Below are 25,612 nucleotides of genomic sequence, written 5' to 3' on the forward strand. Positions count from 1 at the left end.
CTATATTCACATTTTCCATTGTTATTAATATAATTTGCGATGCAATGTCATGTTGCCTCACAGCCACGGGCTGTGCACAATATGTAAAACGAAGGGGTAGCCCCTGACCATTCCAGGTATCGTATAATATATCAAAAACACTTAGGGTGATTCTGGACAAGACAACATATAAAAGAATTAATCTATTCTGACAGTTTTTTTTATCACAATTGTGTATTTGTTTCTCTAATAATGCAATGTGTACATTGTACAAAGCATACCATCAAGGCATAGTGAGTAACACCATCCCCCATAAAACATAACATTTTTCACAAATCTTGCATTAAGAACATCTAGTGATTTGTAACAGACGAGCCTTGTGTTGCCAAGGTTTTTACAATAACATAATATACAATACAAATAATGTCGTTTTTGCCACTTTTGGCACATTGAAACAAAAATCAAGTCGACGCATGTGTTTCGGCCTGTTGTATTCTATCAGCTTCAGTTGTAATGGCCTTCATCAGGACGGGAGTAGTGAAAGTGTTGCCTCACTGCCTGTGTTCATCTATAACAATTAGAAAATTAATAGAATTAATGGTCTCTGTCCAGGGTATTCCTTAAAAACAAACTCCAAAAGTAGCGACAACCTGAACCCCTCGGGCCAGTGAAAGAGCTTACTGCGTTGCAGAAATGGAACATGGAGTATCTGGGATGCCTCCAGAATTTCCACCATGTATGTGTGCTGGGCGAAGCAGAAAATTTTCACCTGTGAGGGAAAAACACAGGATTCTTTCCTGCGCTTTCCTGTTGCAACATAATTGTGGTACTCAATAACTGCTTTGGGTTTATGTATTATTCCACGGATATCTTACCTCATGGAATCACTGATAATTGATTCACCAGGTACATTTGTTTCCAGTATTTGGGCGTCCTTCCTATTTTACAGAAAAAAAGATAGATATACGCAGCCACATCACTATATTGCTTCAGCGTGTGAGACGCGAGATTTACAGTTGTGAGCACATGTCCTTCCTCTATCGACCCCTGGGGGATTCCTAGTGATGTGATATCAAAAGGGGGATTGCGCCGGAGTCGTGCACCTTCCCTTTTACTTGTCTTGTACAAGGGTTCGCCTATAAGGGAGTTGGAAAATATAGAATATATCACTGTTGGAATCACTGGTGAATGATTCAACAGGTACATTTGTCTCCAGTATGTGGGCGTCAGTCCTATTTTTGCAGGAAAGAAAGAGTGATCCAAAGCCACATCACTATACGGCTTCAGTGTGTGATAGACAAGATTTACAGTGTGCGCACATATCTTACCTCTAGCTACCCGTGGGGGATTCCTAGTAACGCGGTATCGTCAAGAGAAGGATTGTGCCTAAGTAGTTTTAGGCTGTGCACCTTTTACTTTACTCCTGTGCGTGGGTTCGCCTATAAAGTTGGAAAATATATAATGTATCACTTGTCTCCCATAGCCCACAGTCGCCGCCGCCGCCCCAGTGTGAAGAGCGTAGTTCGAGATAGAATATAGACACAAGCTAACTTTGATACTGTAGCAGTAACGAGCGCAGGAGAGGCTCAAAGGCAGCGCCTGGCTACAGTGAAATAGTGAGTCGGTCAACAGTCTATGCACAGAAACGTTAGGCTTGAGAGGCACAGGCACAATCAATTCCGTAAAGCAATCCTCGAGGCAAGATCTCCCTGTATATGCAAAAATGCGCACAAATCAATTGTTCAATGTATATGGGTATTCAGTCATATTTTTTTATTTTATTGTTTTGGCTGGAGTATTATTCCAGCCTTTCAACATGTTACATAATTTCAAAACAAAAAACATAAGATATCTCCTATTTACAATATAAAAACATTTTGCACCTCTAAAATAGAGAGAATTACAAGTTAATACAGTAGTGATGTTGAAGCTGTTCATGATCATATTACGATTTCTCAAGGTGGCTTCATACATACAAGTTTATCAAATGATTCAGTCATATTAAATAGTTCAAAGTTACAGATACAGTTCACATGGTGAAGATAAATGGCCGCACGCACGCACGTGCCCTCAAAACAAGAGTCAGGCCAAGATGCAATAACACAAAGTATCTTACATGGAACTGAGGAGCAGTAGAGCACGCGACAGCAAACAAACCACGGACTCGTGCACTGAAGTTGACTAAGTGGACTGCGGGCGGTATGCGGCAGACGTGCATAGACTGCTCTCACTGCTGTAGTAAATCCAACTCCATTAACCTTTCCTAATGACCCCACGAAGCACCATGGCCAACTAAACTGTTATGCTACAGAATATACACGTCGCTTTCTCCAATAGGGCCACTCTCCATTACATTAGTTGCATGGCTAGGAGTCCTTCCGATCGGACCACTAATAGTGTAACCAGAACAAACGCAATGTATAGATACAGCACACTCGCCTTGACGCTACACTAATCTAGTTTCAGCATGTCATTGGACCAGAACGAGCGCACCCGCTAGATCACTGTAGAAAGCCAACAGCGTATGCACCAATGAGCACCACTACAATGATGCAAACTTCATTAACACGCAGAATCAAGACACAGAACGCAGCCCACACATGCACACGAAACCAATTTCTCACTATGATCAGGCGCACGCATACAGCAGCAGTATTTAATGGAGCTTTCTGCAGTATAGCAAAGCAGAAGAGCATAGCAGCCAAGCCGAAAGTACCCCTTATGCCCTGACATTCAGCCGAAATGCCAGGTTCTTAAACAGTGGAGGCTGTATAATCGCTCTCAACATCACAAAAGCAAGCACTATTTTGTAACTGCCAACCACACAAATCTTCGTTATCGACATTCCTGTGATGACATGCAATTCATGTGCCACTGGCACCAAATGGGTAGAACGCTGACGCTCATCAGTGTTCTTCTTTTAAATTGCAGCTATCCCTTGCCCAACAGGGCCAATACCAATAATTTCACCAGACAAGAGCGATGTGCATAGGGCTGCCATCCGTGTACTCCCAAGCAGGGTATATGATATGAAAAGTCATTTATAACACGTTTGTACACAAGTGTTTCTAGGCGCGACAAGACTAGGAAGACAGATGGAGGACAAGACAAACTATTTTACTAGGCCTTGTCATTCAGATTCTGTGAGAATGAGAAGTGCAAGGGGAAGGGGGCGGGGGGAGAGTGCAAGGTAGAGGGGAGGGGAAAACAAAGCAGCAATGCTCCGAGTACGTACAGCCAGGGCAGCGCGGCTCTGGGTAGTGCAAGGAGAGCAAGGGACTGTGGGGTTACAGTTAAGTGTGTGGTAGGCCCAGAGGCAGTGCAAGGGTGACTGATCAAGAGCGAGCCTGGTACCCAGGGTACTCTGAGGGTAGCCAAGCAACCATGCAGTACTGCAGATAGGTAGGTCAGGTAGATCAGCGGAGAGAGAAGGCGGAGGAGAGGAAAGTTTTGAGCTGCTTCTGGAACTTCAGGTGGTCCGACTCAAGTTTTAGAGGGGCAGGGAGGCCATTCCAGAGGGAGGCACCTACAGAGGAGAGAGCGCTACCTCCCACACTCTGCCTGGAGAAGCGTTTAACCCTTAGAGAGCTGGAGGTAGCTGAGCGAAGGGCTCGAGAAGGAAGGTATTTTGGAAGAGCGTTGGATGTAGTGCAGGCCACTGCCCCAGAAAGCCTTGCGGACAATGCACAGGGTCTTGAACTTGACCCTTGCAGCCACCGGGAGCCAGTGGAGAGATTTCAGGGCTGGAGAGATACGCCCTTTAGGCTTGAGGCCAAGGATAAATCTTGCAGTCCTATTCTGGATTAGTTGCAGAGAGTAGAAGGCAGATTGAGAAAGAGGCTGTTGCAGTAGTCCAGTCTAGAGAGAACCAGAGCTCTGGAGACGTGAGCTTCTGGGGGAAAGTGAGAAAGGGAAGAGTCCCTTTAAGGAGATGCAGCTGGTAGTGGATCTTCTTGGAGCTGTCGAAAAGTGAGGAGAGAAAGACGGTGAAGTTTTGTGCCTCGCAGGTTGGGGAAGTAAGTGGGCCCAAGGTGGTGGCCAGAGAGAGAGGGAAAGCAGGGGTCCCAATGATGAGGATCTCCGTTTTACTGGCATTAAGGCAGTAAGCCATTTCCGTCAGACAGGACTCTAGGCACTCTCCAGCCTCACAGGGCCTCCACCATGTTTCCAGGTCCCTATGGATTGCCCACCCAACCATGATTGTTGAATTAATCCTGACGCACAGATTAACGGAACCAATACCCCCACCAACCTACCACACGTGTTATCCTGAAATTACCATTGGTAAGGCTCTTCTCTGTCTGGGCTACACGCCTCCTGCCTTAAATCATACATCAAATGCAAAGACAATATAAGAAATACTAAATGGATGTTTGTCCTTCTCTCGCCTTCCTCCCCCTCTCTGGTTTGCTCTTCTATCAATATACGCACAATTGCGTGAAATCATGCTTGTTATGTGATATACTACTATTCAGTTGCATCTTGAATCTACTTGGTAACCAACAATGTTTCTGTTACATATATGGTATTACACATGTTAACTTCTAAACTTATTTTCTTAAACATGTTGCATCCTATTTTTAGTTTTTTTTTAGGTTTTGTTTAACTTTTACAAAACTTGCATCGGGCTGTGAAATAACAATCATCCATGTGTTTCGCTAAACAATTATAGTGCCAACTGTTAATTCATGTATCAATTCAGCCCTGAGAAAGACTGATGGGTTGAAACGCATGCTGGCTGACCAAATTACACTGCTAATTAAATCATTATAAATCAAACTTGAAAACAAGGATCAGTATTCTTTCAGCACAAGATATCTGGGTTTGATTACCCACTAGTCAATACACAAGATGTGGGCAACACCTCCCCCTCCAGTGGTCTTGCTGCAGACCTAAGGTTTGACTTATCTAAATACGCAACAAATCACTCGGTTCTACACGAGTTGATTCAGCCTCTAGTGCCCAATCCGTTGTTTTTCTAGCATAATGCAGCTGTGTTGTTAAATAAGGGCAAACTTCCTTTGTGTGAAATCTATTGCGTAACAAAAACTGCTTTACACCAAGCTCCTATCTCTGTAATTAAACCTTACAGCTTAGCATCGTTACTAAGTAAGAATTTTATGACTTTGTGTTAAACCTTTTGAAAGTAACTACGGTTGGCTTCCCAGATCCCTACCCCAGCAGTGGTTCTGAAAAACGCAATGTCAGTATAGTTATTGCTCAGCAGAGGTACTGTTCAGGCCTTGTCATCTCATACTGCGGGAAACAGAATATGAACTGGATGGTTTCACCTATTTGTGGGGATGGGTTTATTGACTAGGTAGGCTTTGGCTTGGACCTGTTGGGTAGCAGCAATTGGAAAGGGCTTGTGGGTGGTGCTTTTGGAGAACTTGAAAAAGAAATTGCTTGGCTGGTCATGTTGGATCGCTTTGGGGATGGGTGGGCATGGAACCTGAATTTGAGCTCACTAGGGGTAGCTGCTTGGAGAAATATCAAGGATGGCTCCTAGAAAAGCATTGTTGATACCCTCGTGAGGAGGGAATCGAGAGACGGTGTTTTTCATAGCATATTTGGAAGGGCTTGCCTAGTGGTTTGCGTGTTCGAAGGCAGGTTTCACTCAAAGGTTATTGATCGGTGGTAATGTTTTCTGTTTTCAGCCCCCTGCCAGAAGAGATGATGCAGTATGCTCGAGCGGACACTCACTACCTTCTCTACATCTATGACAAGATGCGATTTGCCCTCCTGGAGGGAAACAATGGGCAACCTAACCTTCTGCAGGCTGTTTGGCAAAGGAGTAAAGATCTTTGTCTAAAGGTAAGCAATTGGGATCCGACTAAATTTACAGAGTGCAAGGCATACAAGCGCAGTCATTGATAGATCTTCTAAACTGTGTAGGGACTGAAAAGCCGTGTCTCCTTTACAAACTCTCCTACCTAAAGGTAATAACTGTCCAGCTAAGCAGAAGCACAAGCTGCATTTTCAAAACCAGCCCTGTGGGAGTATGCAGAGGGAGTATGAAGAGGCCATCCTAGTCGGTGAACATGTTATTTGAAACTAGTCTAGCTAAGCACTTTCAAGGTAACTGTTAGGAAAGCTTTCTATTGGAGCAACTTGTCCTCCATATTCTATGAACCTCCAAACCGTTTGCTTTTGTTTTTACACCTTGTCCTGACTTTTTACAGTGAAGTGAAGCCTTCAGCTTCACTCCACTGGCCTTTTGCTATTTTTTCATGGGAAACAGACTAGTCCTTCAAACTCAGTACTGCGAAAATTTGATTTCCCTTTTATTTTTTACATTTGATCTAGTTTGGGTAACTTGTTCATATTGCATAATGCATCTTACAAAAGTATCTCCGTTGCACTGCATTGTATCACCCTAGACCTACACTCAAAGGATTTTTGTTTACTTTTAAATGTGCCTAAAGACAAGCTGGTGGCAGCAGTTACAATTTTACAATTGTTACTGTATTTTTATTTAGCTCTCATTTATTGCGTTTGGCCACCAACTGTGGCTAGTGTGATAACATGGCTGTGCCACAAGGTTTTTTGCTTGTTCTTTTGCCATTTTGTTCTTTGGCCTTCTTCCTGCCTTGCCAGGTCAGGAAATTCCTTTTACGGCCATGCACTTGCCCGGGAAAGCCTCGCTTTTTGCGGGCTAGTTCAGGTTGTGTGTGATGGAAGCCAGGACATGGGTTGGGATTGTCTCGTCCCAATCCTCAAACTGGTGTCAGGGTATCTAGAGTGTATGCATGAGTTTGCCAAGAGTGGTCCCTGATTGGACCACTACAGAGGTGTGTGTGAGGGGAAGATCTTCTATTGGTTGGGCTGAGATTATGTGCTCACCTGGACTTTAGGATAAGAAGAGGAGTCCTGCAGCCATTCCAAGAGAACTGAAGAGGAGCCAAGTACCCTGTGTAGCTGTGCAGACCGTCCTGAAGAGGCCTGGCAACCAATTGTTGCTGCTGTCGCAGTGGAGCTCTGTTTAGCTACTGATCTTAGAAGACCCTCATTGGTTCTTTAACCCCTTGGATTGGTGGGCACAACCAGTCTCAATGCCTTCTTGGTGCCCAGCAGTTTGGAGTCCTTGGGCCATCCAGTGGACTGACCAACTCCAATTTGGGCTACCACGGTCAAAGCGTTACTGTTCCGCGTTTTGATAAAGAATTTCATGGGTCTTCAGCTTTTCTTGCAAGTAGCCTTCCTGCACGATTTCGCGTTCCAGCCTCAATCCTGAGAATGGCTTTTTTCGACCGCAACATCTGTGACAAGTACTGTCGCTGTGTATCGTGGGCAATCGCTTAAATTTGTTTTCCCACATCTAGTTGAGGATCCTGAAGAGTCCTGCATCAATGACTGTTGCATTGTTCCATAGGAAGAAGTTGCACACAGCTCCTGGACCCCGGCTAAACAACGCTTGCACCCGCAGTTCTCCAGCATGGGGTCTGGCATGGATTCACATGCTCATGAATATTCCCCGTCATCAGGCTGGGAATCCTAGGTAAAGGAAAAATCAGTATCAGTTTCGTTTCTGATCTGTCTTTCTTAGTAGTAACCAATCACTGATCTCTGGGCCATACTGCCCCCAGCCAATGACTGCCTTCTCCCTAAGCCCCTCCCCTGGCAGCCATCCTCAGATTTTTACCGCACGTTCAAGTGTTGGGAGTCCTCGTGCTATAGCTCTCGAGCTTTTACTGTGTTTCGTGCTTTTTCAAAGAGATTTTCTCATTTTTCGGTTAAATCGAGCCTCAAGCTCCACCGTTTCTACTTCCGATCAACGAGGACCCATTTTGGAATTTTCTACGCTGCTCAAGGGTGAAGTTTTCGTCGAGTTACGCTTCTTGGAGGATTCCAGAAGATCCGAGGCCTACCATGGACACGGCCCAGGACAAGGGAAGCTTGACGCCCGGATCCAAGCTGTTCAGGAACTGCCCTGGATGCGGGTTGCAGAATGTTTTCAAGGAGGGCGAGCATTCGAGATGTCTACTGCCTTCATGAGGACAAGACGCACGTGGAGAAGAACTGTGCGTTCTGCAAGAACCTATCGGAACGGACCATGAGGGATCATTGTTCCTGCCTCGCCAGCTGGCTGGAGAAGGGTCCAGCAGGTGAAAAGAAGAAAAGGTCAGAGCGGTCTTCTAAGTCTTGTGAGGGCGCCCCGGCGACGGGGGCCCAACAGAAGGCTAAGCACCACAAGTCTGCGGGCACCGGGAGCGCCGAACAGTCGGGCTCTTCGGCTGCCAGGCAGGGTGCACCTTCTCCGGCACCATCAACCACGAGCCAACGCTCTGGTTCGGGGAAGAGGAAATCCGAGAACCCGGTTAAGCTTCTGGAGAGGCCCCGGTCGAGCTTGAAGGCCCCATCGGAGGGAGAGCGAGGCAGTGCCCCCCCCCCCCAAGGAGAAGGTGGTGAGTGCACCTAAGGTGGTGAAAGCCTTAATCCATCCGGCCAAGGCCTCCATCGAGACAGTCGCGGCGGCCCTGGCTCAGCCTGTGGAGGCAACACCAGTGGTGGCGACCTCGGGGCTCAGAGTCTCCCTGCCACCGCGGAGGGAGTCCTCTTTTATGCCCATCGACCGGACCCCCGTGAAACCTCCGACGGAGAAGAAAAAGGGGGGGCAGGAGGTCGTCGTGGATTCGGCCTCAACCTCTGAGGAAGAGCTGATCGAGGTCTTAAGCCACGGCGTTGGCGTGGAAGACCAGCCCGTCGGGCGGGATCCCGACATAGGAGACGACGATATCGTCGAGGGTGCCGACGGGGCTCCTGACCGCCCGTCGGACTCCCCTCAACCAGCGCCGCAAGACAACTCGGCGGCCATTTTGTTGGCTATACAGTCCTTATGCTCGGAGATAAGGACGAGACTGCCATTACCACCAGCGGAGGAACCTCTCCCAACGGGGGACCCGGAGCCAGGCCCTTCTGGGAGCCCGCCCCCTAAGAGAAGGATTCACCCTCCACCTCCTTTTCAGCCATCGCGCCCTGTTCACCCCTCCTCCCCGTCCACGACTCGTGGGGATGATACGGGGACTGACATGGCCGCGACGGGTACGGACGACGAGGTTTACGACGAGGATCTGCCGTCGTCGCCTCTCACCCGGGCTTCCCCGCCCGACGAGATTGGATCGTTTCACTCCATGATCGCCAGGGCATCCGAGCTCTTCCAGCTCTGCCCGGAGGAGAAGGAAGGTTTCCTTTATCAACGGCGCGAGGCCAAGAGGAAGACGGTCCTCTCTGTGCCTCTACTGGACGATATTTTGGATGAGGGCCTCGCCCTCCTCAAGAACCCATCCACGACGCCGGCTAGAAGGGATCGGTACGAGAAGAAGTACCGGGTCCCGGACGCGGCCCCCTTGTGCCTCCGGGCACAGCCGACCCCGGACTCCGTCGTCTCCGCGGCGGCCAGGAAGAAAGCCGGGGGGGGGGGTGCAGCCTCTACGTCGACTTCCCCGCCGGATGGCGAGGGAAAGAAATTGGATACGATGGGACACAGGGTCATCTCGTCTGCAGCGACGACGATTAAGGCGGCCAACGCCTTGGCTATCGTAGCCCGCTACGACAGGGCGCTATGGTACAAACTGGCCCCCCTGCTGGACTTCCTACCCGACGACAAGAGGGCGGATGCCCTAGAGATCTTGCAGGAAGGTGAGGTGGCGTCGGACCACGCCATTACGATTGCGACGGACATCGCCGACACTGGATTTTGCCAGTTGGGCAACGGCGTGTGCCTTAGGCGGCGTGGATGGCTCAAGGCCACTGACTTCCGTCAAGAAGTGCAGACCAGAGTCTTGGACATGCCATTCGATGGAAACAACCTGTTTGGGAAAACAGTGGACGATTCCCTTCAAGCCATCAAAGCAGACACGGAGACGGCCCGGGCTCTTGGGGTTCTCCAGCAACGGCGGCCGCCCTTTCGGAGCGGCGGAGGCAAGGGTGCCTCCAAAGGTTCCGGCGGCGGATTTTCCACCTACCGTCAAGCGGCCCGTTCATCGTCGCAGGAAGCTTACAGGGGACGAGGCAAGTCAGGCGGACCCCGCCGTCGTCAAGGCGGCAAAGCCTTGTCGGAGCAGGACTGAACCGGCCGTGGGGTCGGGCCCCCACCGAAGCACCCCGGTGGGAGGCCGGCTGGCGAGCTTCGTCAGCGTGTGGGAGTCCATCTCCACCGACCGTTGGGTGCTGGACGCCCTAGCCCGGGGTCACGCACTCGAGTTTCAAAGAAGGTCTCCCCTGTGGCCAGGAAAGAACATCAGGTCCCTCAACTTCTCTTGGAGGTAAAGGCGATGCTCAGGAAGGGCGCCATCGAGCTTGTCCCAAAGAGGCTTCGGGGCTCCGGAGTTTACTCAAGATACTTCCTCGTGAAGAAGACGGGAGGATGGCGTCCCATCCTGGACCTACGACGACTGAACAAATTCATCAAGTCATAGAAGTTCCGGATGGTCACGTCCTGGGTCAGCTGGAGGAGGGCGATTTCCTGTCGTCGTTGGATTTGGAGGATGCCTACTTCCATATTCCCATCCTAAAGGGACACCGAAAGTTTCTCAGGTTCGTGGTCCAAGGGCGTCACTATCAGTTCAGAGCCCTTCCCTTCGGACTAAGGTCGGCACCCAGGGTGTTCACCAAGTGCCTCGCACCGGTGGCGGCGCAGCTGCGCCGAGAGGGGATCCACGTCTACCCCTACCTGGACGACTGGCTCATCCGAGCCAAGACGAGGGAGCTCGCCGTGGAGCACACGGCAAGGACCGTCCAACTTCTCACAGACCTGGGATTCTCCGTAAACTACGCCAAGTCCCACATGGTGCCCGCGCAAGACGCACTGTTTCTGGGAGCGAAGCTCGACACAGTGTCGCTTCTGGCCTCCCCGTCGGAGGAAAGGACGAGGGCCATTCTGGGCAAGGTGCAGCGGATGCTGGTTGCGGACGCGGCCAGAGTGAGGTCCATCAAGTCCCTCCTCGGAATGATGTCTTCTTGCATTTACCTCATCCCCCTGTGCAGGCTCCGGATGCGCCTGTTGCAGGAGTTCCTGGACGCGCGCTGGATCCAGACGACGGGCAGCTTCGAGGAGAGGATCACACTCGACGAGAGTTTCCGACGAGCGATCCGGTGGTGGGGCACCCGCGCACATCTGATGGCGGGCATGGACTTCCAGACCCCCGGCCACCAGGAGACGGTGACCACGGATGCCTCCCTGGAAGGGTGGGGAGCGCACACCGAGAATCTGCACGCGAGAGGCCTTTGGCTCCCGGCGGAGAAGGCCCTCCATATCAACGTCCTGGAGCTCTGTGCAGTGTTTTGGGCCCTCAGGTCCTTCCTTCCGTCCCTCAAGGGCAAGGTGGTGAGGATCTTCACCGACAACACCACCACCATGTTCTACATCAGGAAACCGGGCGAAACCAGGTCCCCAGCCTTGTCCAGGGAGGTGCAGGATCTGTGGCATTGGGACGTCGCCCAAAGGATGTTTCTGGTGCCGTTTCATCTGGCAGGGATAAAAAACACCATCGCCGACTCACTCAGCAGGGAGCTGCGCTCGTGCCACGAGTGGGAACTACGACAGGATCTAGTGGACTGCTTCTTCCGACGGTGGGGCACACCCCAGATCGATCTGTTCGCGACGGCGACGAACTCCAAGTGCCGGAGGTTCGCCAGCAGGTTTCCCCAGCTGAGGAGCATGGGCGATGCTTTCTCGTTCCCCTGGGAGGGCCTGTTCCTATACGCGTTCCCTCCATTGCCATTGCTGATCCGGCTCATCAACCAGCTCAAGAGGTCCCGGTGCAGGATGATCCTCGTCGCACTGCCGTGGCCGAGACCGATCTGGTTCCCAGACCTTCTGGACTTGTCAGCGTCCCCCACCAGTCAAACTGTCGACGGACGCAGATCTTCTCTGGAGAGAAGGAGGCGCCATCCTTCATCACGACCCGGAGTCCCTGAACTTGCAGGCCTGGCTCCTGCAGCACTAGAGTTTGGAGGATACGATATCCCGGCGGACTGCAGAGGTTCTTGCAAAGGCCAGGGCGTTCTCAATTCTCAAGTGCTACGGACACAGGTGGAAGAGGTTCTCCGTCTGGTGCCGTGCACAGAAGATTAACCCTCTACGGATTATGGCCCCTCGAGTGCTACCGTACCTACTGTCGCTGGTCAAGGCGGGACTAGCGCATGCTTCTATCAAGATACACCTGGCAGCGATTTCCCGATATACCAGAACTGCAGGACGGCCATCCCTGTGGTCTCATCGCCTGGTGAAGGTATTTATGAAAGGACTGTTCCAATCGTTCCTGCCGGTCAAGGCTCCGGCCCCTGTTAGGCAGAAACCTGTGCAGTTCCCTTAGGGACCACTGCAAAAGATTTAAGACTACAGGTGTTTGGCAGTAAACCCACTTGGTAGCAGTCTGTACCACACAGATTCACTTGGTAGCTGTGGCTGAGCAGTCGGACTTCCCTCAAGAAGAGTTAGGCAGTATACAGAGCATACAAAATAGGTACAGAAATACAGTAGCACAAGCAAACACTGACCAGAGGTTGTGTGTAAAAGTATATAATTAATTATTTATTTAACACACACTTATAAAACACACTAGCACTAAATTGGTAAGTTAAGTTCAAAACACAATCACTATTATCACATGTACATCCCTGATTACTTGTTGGACAAGTCTAAGTTAACCCCACTTATTTCCAGACAGAGGTGAGCGCTTAACGTTCAATGGCACTCCAACAAGTTAAATAAAAAGGGAGAGAAAAGCAGAATTATGGAAGCATACACACTAAACACTTTTTAAAGAACCACAGCAAGTTTAGGAAAGCACAGTCTACTGGTGAGCAAGGAAGTTTAGGCGCCAGGCCCACTTTCAAGGGAGCCGGGCGGAAGATGCCCAAGATCAGACAGTTACACAGAGTCTTTGAAGTTTGTGGAGGTAGTTCGAAAAAGGTTTAGCTCAGTGCAAAAAGGTTAGCTAAGGTGTCCCAGGCTAACCCAGGTTCGAGAGACGAGGATTTAATACACCCCGTTCAAACGGTTGCAAGGGAAGCCAGGCGGAACACAGTACCTTAAATGGAGAGGATCCTCCAGCAGGGGCAGTTTTTCCTGGCAGCGGGTGCAAGTCACAGCGTCGTCCAGAGGAAGAGAAGATCTTGTCGTGGAGGAAAGATGAAGGTCGTTGCACTGTCAGGGAAGAAACCAGCCGCGGAGTTCTCCGGTACAAAGGTACTACCCTTTCGGTTCGCGGTAGTGGTGAAAACGTGGTATCCCGGTTGCCGGGGTGCTTGGCACAGGCAAGGCAGCCACAAGATGCTCCAGGAAGGTGAAAAGAAAGTAGACTGGTTGTCCCCACCAGTCGAAGGAAGACGACTCTCCGGGCTGGAGATCTCCTCTGTCGTTGGGAAAAGTGGTGAGACGGTTCAGCAGGGCTCCACCGGTGGTGTCGTTGCAGGCCGGCTCAGCTTCTCCCTCCTCGGATTCTTAGGTCCTGTGGCGACTTCTCAAGTTCCAGTCTCCAAAGCCCTGCTTTTATGCCGCACACCCCCATTCACTCAGCCTACCTGTCAATCAAACATGCTAAGTGGTGAGCCGGCTGGCTCACCACTTGGGCCAATCACACAAGAGTGCGACTTAAGTTACCAAGGTAACTCAGTCCAGGGTGCCTAAACCCCCTCCACACCCCCTGCGCTACCCAGACAGAGTGGCACCACTTTTTGAGGCTTCTGTGGAGAAGCCCGCCAAAAAGTGGAACAAAGGGCTCGACTTGGGTTGGAGTCACAGAAGAGAACACAAACGCCATTTTAGAATCGAGTTCTGGCAAAAAATACCAACCGGCGAATTAATATTAAATAAACCGGCTATATATTCGAGGCTATAAGAATTAAATAATTAAAGTTGGTAGCCTCGAACAATGGGAAAATCCCATAGTTATATTCGAATATAAAAAGTAGTATCCACTGCCACCAGCCAAAACTCGATCAGGGGGGACGGAGAAGTGCCCCCTCGAACAGACCCCGTGGCAATCGAATTGCCCCCACCAGTATGTCCACAATATGATGGTTTGTACTGGTTTCTGTTCATAATTTGGGACTAGCAAAGCCAATGGTGACTTTACATGCCCTGGGAGACAGTAGTCAGTCCCAGGGTATGGAGTCTATGTTGGGGGGTCGCTACGACACCCCTGGGTTATGGCACGGAGGGTGCTGTGTAACCCACATAAAAAAAAAACACGAGACCCCATGGAGTAAAAGACCCCATAGCCCAGAAAATGCATGGAAAGTTAAAGGAACACCTCAAATCATGTCTAAGAGTGGGAGCAAAAGAATCTCACTCTTAGCAGGAGAGAAAAAAATAAACCCCAAAAATCCAGCAAAGCTGCTGGGGGACTCACTAGGTTTGGGAAATTAGCCTTACATAGAATTCTCCCTAACAGCCCCGGCGTGGGAGCTCAACGTGGTGCTGACCAGGCTCATGAGGTCGCCATTCGTGCCTCTGTATTCGGCACTGTTGAAGTTCCTGTCATGGAAGACAGCATTTCTTGTGGCCATCACCTCCGCACGAGTGGGAGGGATCCAGGCCCTATCTGCAAGCCTCCAACTTGACTTTTCACGAGACGAGGGTGGTGCTGAGGACACACTCCTCCTTTATGCCCATGGTGCCGTCGGACTTCCATCTCAACAAGCCCTTAGTGTTACCAGTTTTGTTCCCGTCGCCTTTGTCGCCGGCTGAGGGGACTTTGCACTCGCTAGATGCAGCTAGAACGCTGAAGTTCTACGTGGACCGCACGAAGAGTTTTCGGAAGACGTCACAGCTGTTTGTGAATTTTGGACCTGTGAACCAAGGGAAGGCCTTCTCTAAGGCTTCCATTTCCAGATGGCTCTCCGGCTGCATCATGCACTGTCACCGGTTGGCAAACCGACCATTGCCCGGCCGCCCGAGAGCCCATTCGACCAAAGCGATCGCTGCTACCACTAGCGTTCCTGTCTGGTGTACCCCTGCTGGACATCTGCAGGGCTGCTACGTGGAGGTCAACGCACACCTTCACGAGATTCTACTGCGTCGACCTGAATTCCAGGGAGGAGTCCAGAGTCGGCCAAGCAGTGCTGCGCAACCTGTTCGCCTGAAGGTGGGCCTGGTCAGGAGGTAACAGTTGCTTAATGTTGAGTTTATGTGATGCTTAATATTGAGCCTTTTGCCACCTCCCGTGGTTGTGCATATGTGTACTGCTATGTATTCTTATATTCATGAGCATGTGAATCCATGCCAGACCCCATGCTGGAGAAGGAACACGTTACTTACCTGTATCTGTTGTTCTCCAGCATGCGTCTGGCATGGATTCCCATGCGAACCCTCCCTCCTACCCCTCTGCGGCTCTTCACTTAGTCATACTGCCACTTTACGTGCTACCAAATCTGAGGATGGCGTCCGGGGGCAGGGCTTAGGGAGAGGGCAGTCATTGGCTGGGGCCAGTATGACCCAGAGACCAGTGATTGGTTACTACTAAAAGACAGATCAGAAACGAAACTGATACTGATTTTTTTTCTTTACCGAGGATTCACAGCCGGTCGACGGGGAATATTCATGAGCGTGTGAATAATTGCCAGACCCATGCTGGAGAACAAAAGTTACAGGTAAGTAACTTGTTCCTCATCCGCACTCCAGGTCATGTAGCTGCACTGTCCATTCAGATTACAGTAAAGCCATCGTCCCACATGCTTTTTATGATTCTTTGGATACAGGAACTTCGTTCCCTAAGATGCTACGATGCTGGTCTTTATCCTCTAATTTCTTCATCAGTCAATTCCTTGGGTCCAAATCTCGATTCAACATCAATCATGATACTCATTCCCATTGCTTTTTTGGCTGTCATCTTGCTCTGTGCAATTATTATCCTGATCACACAGAATCCAAACATCACCAGCACTGCTCCAAGAAACTTTAAGCTATTTGCCATCCACTGTGGATCCCATGAGAAGATGGATGCAAACCAACTGTTGTCTGCAACATCCTCTGTCTCCGCTTCCATCTTTTTATGCAGGTTCTTCAGCAACGTTATGGCCTGTCAAGGTCCCATTCTCGTCATCGTGAGAAGGTATGAATGGGCAACATGATGGCCCGATTTTGGCGCAAACTCCTTCTTCCATTGCTGTTCTGGATGGTCCTTAGTCGTATGGCCCTCCAATTCTTCCTTGATGGCATTGAATCCTTTTATTGTATTGTTAATTGTCTGCAAAAACTCCCATCTGATAATTTGTAACCATTTAGCATTGGCCATCGTCTTGATATCGGGCATAAAGATAGTTGTGAAAATTGAAAGTTTTGCTGAACAGTCTATGCTCATACGGGATAGCCTCATATGCGTCTATTGATTTTGCTGAAAAGTTATTCTCTCTTGGTTCGATTGAGAGATTTGAGTGATCTTCTCCTCAAATGGGCATCTGCTTTCGGAAATTCTCCAATAGTTAGGTCACTCTGAGGAATCACTAATCCTGGAACATGGATAAGTACCAACGAACAAGTTCCTCCTCAATCCTTGGGCAGCTTCATGTATGCTATAGGCCCACAAGCCGAATATCGATTCATTAGGACGGCTGTCCCTGCTTCCATTCTGGAAACGTCAACTGTAGTCTTGCGCCCTATGTTATCTCCCACACGCTTCTTTCCTTCTCTTCGGAAGCATGTCAGCAGCTTGGCATGTTTGTCCCGTGACTTCAAACATCCATTATTTACTCTTTGCACTTCTTGCACATATTCTGGCTTCAATAGATGAGCTGCACTTCACTCGTCCATAGACTTAAACTTTTCTTTCTCAGCATCCAGGCGATTCAGCTATTTCCTTTTTACCAGGACAGTCCATGTTCTTCTTTTCTTCCATGACCATTCATCCTGTCCTGCCCTAGGATATATGAGCATCATGCTCTTCCATGCAGGTTCCTTTTCCATCTGTGTAGTCTTGATATAAGCATCCTGGAATGGAAATGACAATTTCGATCTCCACAGAGTGGCTCAATTTCCTTGGAACTGTCCTCGACTCATGCATGCTGCAAAGTGAATAAGACATCTGGCATTGTGTTCTGGAAATAACATTTTAGGCAGCATTCATGGCATAGGGTATGAGGGCGCAAACGTAAGAACTCTCCTTAGACGTTCTCTCCACCACACTTCTCATGTGTCTATCACATGTTGTGACCCAAGTGTGCTGCATTGTCCAAGTACGTATTTATCCCCGCATTATCTTCATCTACACTTCTCTAGTGTTTCCCCAACATAATGGTTGCAGCCCAGGCAAACCACTCTAAATCAGCTCTACTACGGGGAGACAACACAAAGGGTTTTAGCTCATCAGTAATGGGCAAATCAACAATAGTTTCTGTAGTGGGGGGGAACTATAAAGGTTTCTGCCTCTGCAGGAGTAGTAATGTAATAGTGACTGTGAAACGTGAGTGATAGAAAATGTGGTCATGCAGGAATACGTGTTGCACCAAAACATGAATAACCACCTTTTGTGACATTTCACCACTTTTTGTTAGTTTTCTAGAACCACATCAGCTTCTGTATTTATCATTGTTAATACACATTACCAAATACATTTTTATACTCGTAGTTGTAATGCTCGTTCAATAATTGGGATTAGCAATCTTCAAATCACTGGCCTATATTTAGGATCCTGTAAAAAAAAAAAGAAAAAGTGCGAACATCATCGTTTCTTACGACAAGAGCAGGATAAGCTTGAAGGATAAATATAAAAACAGCAAGCACAAGCCGATGCACATAATTATCGGGCAACACCATGGAATTCAAATATTTAGAACAGGTGTGTACCAAGACACAAGTCCGGATACTGTGTATATTTCCAGTTGTGAATTATAAATTGACGCTTAGGCATATCTTTAATACTTCGTCAAAATTCTAAAGTACATTTTTCAAGATTCCTGTGACTTCTAGCAATGGCCTTGCACTCTTGTTATAATATCTGTAAAGAGTGTCCTGATTGAGTCAGTCTGAATGCAAAATCTACATTTAACAGCTAGTTCTTTTATCAACCTCCATTTATCAGGTCTGCACACTCTGAAATTCTTCTTCTGTCTTGCTTCTGGATCTGCAACAGTGGGAAGTACGGTCTCGCCTTTGTTGGGTTTTGTATTGCTCAAATGAAGCCAAGCTTGTCTGCAATGAGCTTTTACTACTGAGGGAGTTATGTTTTCAACAATAAAAGGGACATGAAACCGTGGCTCGTGCCACTTTCTGGTGAAATTTCTGATCAATATGGTGCCGCCAATTAAACGGTTTAGGTGTTGATAATAGTTCAGTTGATCCGGTTGCTGAATGGTTTTCATCTGTGTTCTGGGACTGACCCCCTTGGCGCTTGAGTTGATCTGTTATGAGAGAGGTGCCAGACGCCATACATGTCAAGTATTCATTTAACTAATTTCCTAACATTTTTTATGTACTCTGGGCATCACTTCTACGCCTCGATGGAGGTGTAAGAAGCGTTCTCATTTGCCTTCCTGTTACTAATTCATGCGGGGTGAGGTGGTGGTCCGAACCAGGCTGGTTTGGTAGGGCATATAAAGCGAAGGGCAGGCAATATAGCCATCCCTTTTTCAGTGTCTGTTTTATCTTGGCTATCCTTTCCTTAAGGACACCATTGAGTCTCTCACATATACCGTTCGCTTGCGGGTGATGAGCAAAAGAAAACGTATGCTTAATGTTCAATAAAAGCCCTATCTGTTGAAATAATTGACAAAATGTGGCCTTTATCATATCTCAGCACTTTACACACTTCCCATCTTGGAAAGACTTTGCGTACTAGAAACTTTGCTGCGCAAGTGGCATCAGCTTGTGTACACAGATGTGCCTCGATCCACCTAGAGAAGGGACACACCACCACCGTCAGATACCTCTATCCACTACACACCTGCAGCATATCAACCTAATCAATATGTAAATGCTGAAAAGAACCATTCGGTCAAGGAATTACTCCTCTAATCGTTCTCATCGTATGCCCAGCGGTCAACCTTTGACATACGATGCAGTTTACTACATAAAATGTAACTTGTTCTAACAAATTTGCAATAAACCATTCTTCCACAATCGTTGCAGCAAGACTTTTCCTAGTTACATGCGCGGGGTAATGCAATTGCTCAAGCGCAACCTTTAATGATGCTACTGGCATCACCGGCTTTCCAGTGATATCCTGTTGCCATAATGCTTCTGTGGGGGATAAGGAACACCCCCTTCACTTCCATAATTCCTGCTCTTCCTGCGGTGCACTCCCTTGAATCTCCATTAATTGGGTCATCGGTAGTTTATTAAACCCTTCTTGCATCACCATAACTGTGACTACTTTCTCTTTGACATTTGGCATATCAAAACTTGAAATATCTGGAGAATATGCAACCCTCTTGGCTTCTACATCTGTGCCTCATTTCCTGCAAGAAATGGTGTGTTTACTTGGTGTGAGCTGCGCACTTAATGCCTGCTATCGCTTCTCGGAGTTGTGTGCCTTAATAAGCCTGTCCAATAAAGATGCGTGCTGCACTGGAGTGCCGTCCGCACAGAGGTAGCCCCTCCTTCACTATTTTACATCTGACCATTTTGATAGTTGGGTTCGAAATCATAGGCAGAAGCTCTCTGAGATTTCAATGTTCCCTTGGATTTTTCTAAATGGCAAACGGAGCATGCCCCACAAAGCGAGTCATAGAGCAGCCCATGACAATGCTTGTAGATTTGTCCGTTGCGAATGCGGCGGCTGCCAGTGAATTTCATAACTGGGTCTAAAATCACACTGTAATACGCTAGAGGCTTATACCCCAATGTGGTCCTCAGTGTAAGCACTGCTGTCATGACTGTCCCATTTGTATATGGCGTCTGATTGCCTGCTGTTAGTGTATATTATGACCTTGGGGGCTGTTTATAAGAGGCGTATCCATTGAAAGATAGTAGGTGCCCAGGCCTGCCCGTCGCAGAACCTCAAAGAGAAACGGCCACTCGACCTAGTCAAACGCCTACTTGGCATCCAAGGCAGCGACCATGATCCGGGTCTCTGGATTCATGTTGTGCATTATTGTGAACAGTCTACGTAAACTATTTTGGGTGGAGGGACTGGGAATGAAGCCTGCATGGTCCAGTGGGACCAGGTTGGGCATGTAAGGGAGGAGCCTATCCGCTAGTATCTTTGCTAGGACCTTGTTATCTGTATTAAGGAAAGGGTCCTATTGGGGGAGCATTTTCGGGGGTCCTTATCGGATTTCAGTAGCACCGTGATCAGGGCGGTTCTGGTGCATTCCGGAAGAACACCTGAGATTCTGGCTGCCTCAAACATTTCACATAGATGGGGATCAGGAGGTCGGGCAAGGCCTTGTAGAGTTCGGCCGTTATACCATTGGTGCCTGGCGTTTTACCGTTGGGCAGAGAGGGGATCGCCTTGCAGAATTCAGCAATGACCCGACGTCTGGGTCCAGCCAGCCCAGGGCAACCCTGTGCAGATAATACACTATCGACTCATGACTGCAGTAGTCTGGGTGGAGTACAGGAGGTCCTAAGACTAACAAAACATTGTGCTGATTTGGTCATTGTCCCTAGCAGTTTCCGCACTCTCCTCGATTTCAATTATGGGGTTTAGTTGACGTTCCCGCTTGATGGCCCAGGCCAGTGTCCGACTCAGTCGATCTCCCTCCCCATAAAGTGCTGTCATTATGGGGTTCCCCCAGGTATCGATCCTCCTTGGACATCAAGATGGCAATGTCTTCCTTCTCCCTCCAGTGAAGCTCGAAGCTCTGCAGTGTCCCGCAATCCTTGTTGCAGTTCAAGTTTTTTAATCCTTTCTAGGGAGGGAATGGGACTGCGTATGCATTTCAGAACTCCGCCTTCTTTGACCGTGGAACAGCCCTGAATGTAAACTTTAAAAGCTTCCCCAACCACCTTGCGGTGGGGGAAGCAAGCCTGCTTTGATTTGGAAGAAAGTTAGGATATCGTGCGAATCTCCTCTTGGAAAACAGGGTCTTCCAGAGCTTGTGCCCTGAAACTCCAGTGAAGTTGTTTGCTCACTTGGTTAGGGGAGTTGAAGTGAACCAGTACTGGGGAGTGATCTGAGAGGGTTCTGGGAAGGATGAGGGCTTTTTGTTTATTGCGGGCCAACTCCGGAGATAACATAACGTAGTCTATTCTTGAAGAGCTGGCGTGTACCCCAGATTGGAATGTGTATTCCCCTGATGTGGGGTGCAAAATGCGCCAGGAGTCAGTGAGGCCCTAGTAAGCTGTAGCCGCCCACTTCAAGGCTAAGTTGACAAGATGATCTGTCTAGAGCAAGCGAGCGAGCCACATTGAAATCCCCTGCCCACACCACATAGTTCGGATAAGTGCACAAGTGGTCAGCACAGTGTTGGAAGAAATCTGGGCAAACCATGTTCGGTGCATAGACTGTCATAAATAGGTTCCACCAATCCGCTGTTTCTCACGCCACCAGGAGATAAAACACATCCTCGTCCTGTCTGTGCAGCTTGAATTCCAGGGAACGTTGTATGTATGTGGCCACCCCCCTGCAATAAAAGGATGTGCCGTACCTATGAATCCTCTACCCGACAACATTGGGGAGCCTTCCACCCTTGGGCAAGTGTTTCCTATAGGCATAAGACATTCACATTATGGTTCTTGGCGTAATTTGAAATTAATCGCGCCTTTTTGCAATTAGTAAAGCCACATATATTCCAAGTCAACAGCTTGATACTATCCCCTGGGACGCTAGTCTCTCCCAACGCGCTCATAGGGTCTTATTAGTAACTTGCATAACCACCGTGTATAAAAATGGAAAAAGGCAAAGTATACACAAAATACAATAAGTACAAAATATGTGGTTTATACATAACCGGCATTACATCATTATCACATTACATACGGGGCGTGTGGTGAGGGCACAATAACGCACTTAAGCAAGAGTTAAGGAATATATATACTGTTGCAACATGCTACGGTAGAATGGCTGCTGGGGAGAGTATATTCAAGTGGGTGTAGGTAGGGGTAATGTCTAGGCTGGAGTATTTTTGAAGATCAGCCAGAATTTGGTGTCTCTCTTGAATTTGTGGAAGGGTTGCTTGGTGCGTAGCGTCGGGGGGTGGGGGGGAGATAGTTCCGAAGTTGGGCGGCCAACACGGGGAAGCTGCTACATCCCACTCTTTTTGCTTTGTATCTAGGCACCCTTAGGAGGCCAGAGTTTGTAGACCTGGTAGGCCTGGAAGGGTTGTATTTGACACATTTTTATGCGAGGTATTGGGGTGCAGCGTTAAGGCATTTATAGGTAAGGGATGCTATTTTAAGTTGGATCATTTCTTGGATAGAGAGACAATTGTTGTTCCGTCTAGTTGTGGAGATGTGTTGCCGTCTGGGGATGCTCAGTGCTGTTCTGAGGGCATTGTTTTGCAGGATTTGGAGTTTGCTAGTATTGGATTTATTAGTGCCTAGGTAAAGGGCATTACAATAGTTGATTTTGGATAAAGCTATCGCCCTCGCTAGGGTCATACAGCTATCCGAGGATAGGAACGGTTAGCATGAGTGGATAAGTTTACAAATGTAGGCGGTGAATGAGGCGGTATCGCTAGCCTGTCTGCGTAGACTCAGGGAGGAATCTAAGTAGAAACTCAGTGTCTTAACCTCGTTAGCCATCGTTATGTCATTACCGTCTATGTTCAAAGTGCAGAATAGGTTGCTCAATTTCTTCATGTTGGTCTGGGAGGCTTGTAGGAGTAGCTCAGTTTCTTATCATTCATGCAGAGTCCACGAGTGGCCATCCTAGCCTGAATGATGAGGTAGATTTTGTTGACAAGGGCTAGGTCTGTATAATAGTCTCCTGACAAAGGCAGGAGGATCTGGGTGTCATCTGCATAGTTGGTGTAGGTCCCACCCCTAATTTGCCTATGTTGGAGACCTGAAATTGCGACATGTGCACCGCTAGTAGTGGTACCTATACCACAAAGAGTCTTTGAGGCAAGGTATCCGTTGAGAAGACCCAATGTGAAGTATCCCTGAAAGACTGATGGTCTCCTAAGAGGAGCACCTGAAAAAGTGTGAAGATGTGAAAAGAAGCTGGTGACGTCACGGAAGGATAAGAGTGATGCACTAGGGAGGATGACCAGAGAAGAGAATGCATAGGTGACATAGAATCTGACGGCGAAGTAATGAATAGAGAAGGCTTCATTTGCATAATGAAGATTGCATGTGCGAAGAGCACTGCAGAAAATGCAAGCTGTTGCACAATTGTACAGATGCTGTAACGCAAGTAGTTAAGTATTCATAAGGCTGGCTATACGTAGTATATAGACTGCAGGCAGTGCTGCCAACATATATGTGTATAGAATTGTGGACATTCGATGATCCAGTATTAGTAAGCGAGTCTCTATGGAAGAAGACAGATTGAGAATTGTGTGTCGCAGCAAAGAATAGGCTCGAATTCGAAGCAAGACCAAAGAGGCTGTCTGGCTTGATGTCATAGACTGGATGAAGGAAGATGAAGATCCGCTTGCTCACATTGAAGACATTCAAGAGCGCTGGTCCCTTGAAATGCGTGAGCTGTGAAGTAGAACAGTGGCAGTATTTGACCACATTTTGTCAGGGTGTCAGGGACTCCATGAGCCGGTACAAAGACAGCTTAAGAAATTAGTGGGGGTGTAAGCAAAACTGTGGCCTGAGATACAGTCGACAATAGTGCATCACTGTCGGCTGTTAGAGGAGAAGAATAAAAGACTGAGGAAGCTAAGTTAGTCCAGAAAAAACTATCAAAATATGCCATAGAAGGAGCGTCATTGGCAAGCGGAGATGGGCTAGAAGTACAGCAAGCAGTGTATACATCACAGGCAAATAATCAGCACCCGATGAATCAAGAAGGACGTGGGCTTATACCACGAGGTTGAGGCATGGGTTACAGAGGAAGGGGTGGATTTCAGAGCACTCAGTGGGTTTCAGAATGGGTAGAATGAGAATCAGAATGTGCAAGGAGGATTTCACCAAGGAGGACTAATTAGACGAAACCCTCCTATATGTTGGAGGTGTGGAATGACAGGACACATTGCTTGCACATGTGGGAGCCAAGGGTATATATATGAAATGGTCAATACTCAGGGGGGGGGGCGCAGCTCATCCTCCAGCATATAGCTTATATGCTGGGGATGGATTTGCCCTGGATCAGACAGTGTATCAAGCACAAGCACCACAAGTACAATGGTACAGCAACCGCAGCAATTACAGCAAGCACCATTGAATGCCCTTCAAGGGCAGTCGCAGCACACCCCCGTGCAGATACAGCAGAATGCAAATACGAGACAGTTACTGACACCTAGAATAGGGGGTGTCTCAGTAGTCGGTGGAAATCCTTTCACAGGCATAGGGGTATGTATGTAGCCACAATAGGACTGCTCACAGGGTGACTTGATGTGTTTGTTACTATTCGTGACACCAGACCCCCCAAAAAACCAAGGGTTGATGCGACGATAGGCAGCAAATCCTTTTCATTGTTAGTTGACACTGGGGCTACTCGTTCATGTATACGAGAGGAAAAATACCCAATGTCTGGGGAAATGCCATGAATGCTCAAGGGGTCTCTGGATCTACAAGTTGAGTTCCTTTTACTGATGAATAGCCAGTCTCTATAGCAGAATGTGATGTCTGTTCCATTGTTCTATTCACAGCAGACACCAGTTAATATTCTGGGAAGAGACTTAATGACAAAACTTAATATGACGATTTCTTTCACTGATGAAGGTATAGTGTGTTCCACTCCTGGGATACACCATATGAATGTGGGCGAGTTTATATTGGCATTTACAGGGCAAATGGCTCTGCGAGGTGTGCCGATAGAGCTGGAAGTTTTCCTTTATGGGATGAGCATTCTGTTAACATGGCTATGTGGCTTAGTGGGAAGGACTGAGGATACCTAATGAATTTCTGTTCAGACCAGATACATATGGACGAAGAGGGTGAACACTCTATGCCCTTAGAATTAGATGCAGCCATAGTACAAGGAGAAATGGCAATGCTCAAAGGCACAGATGATGGTAGACCATGGAGAACAGTAATTGCAATTGGGGAGGAATGTAGATTAACCGACATCTCTGACAATGGCATCTTTAGAGATGAATCTACAGATTTAGTAATATTTGAGATGGGCATTATGAATTGGATCGGAATAGCGAAAAAGGAGATCCCACCCCGCATGGCAATGCGACAGCGTCCAGCATTTTTTGATGAGGATTTGGAAATTATGCCAAGTGTTTTATTGGCTACATGCCCTTATGATGTAGGCCTATTGAATGGAGTTGGAGAGGTTAACATCAAGCTGAAACCATGAGCAATTTTACCTGGAGTAAGGCAATATCCAATGTCTCGAGAGGCAGATGAGGAAATTTTATAGACTATCTCAGCACTGATGAAGCAAGGTATTCTGGTACTGTCAGTCATTGTGTAATACCGCAGTGTACCCTGTGAAGAAATGAAAGGGACGGTTGTGCAGATTCATAAAAGATATGGAAATGTGTTTTTCCCAATACCGTTGCACAAAGACTCAAAAGATTTAACTTCCTTTACTTTTCGCCAAATTCGAGTGAAACGTACTCGAATTCCTCAAGGGTACTGTAAGTCTCCATCAATCTGTATTCGAGTCCTGCAGATGGACCTTGG

The 25,612-nt window shown here is 48.1% G+C and overlaps 1 protein-coding gene across 2 annotated transcripts in view; it reads left to right on the forward strand.

Moving 5' to 3' along the window:
• EXOSC10 (exosome component 10) overlaps window positions 1-25,612 on the forward strand; it is a 1,010,963-nt gene that overhangs the window by 521,693 nt on the left and 463,658 nt on the right. For both annotated transcript variants that reach the window (XM_069609938.1, XM_069609939.1), the window contains one exon: window positions 5,637-5,793. In XM_069609938.1, coding sequence (XP_069466039.1) covers window positions 5,637-5,793 — 157 coding nt within the window. The remainder of the gene's footprint in view (window positions 1-5,636; window positions 5,794-25,612) is intronic.

Source organism: Ambystoma mexicanum, chromosome 8, assembly GCF_040938575.1.
Source record: "Ambystoma mexicanum isolate Mex_15411 chromosome 8, UKY_AmexF1_1, whole genome shotgun sequence".
NCBI lineage: Eukaryota > Metazoa > Chordata > Amphibia > Caudata > Ambystomatidae > Ambystoma > Ambystoma mexicanum.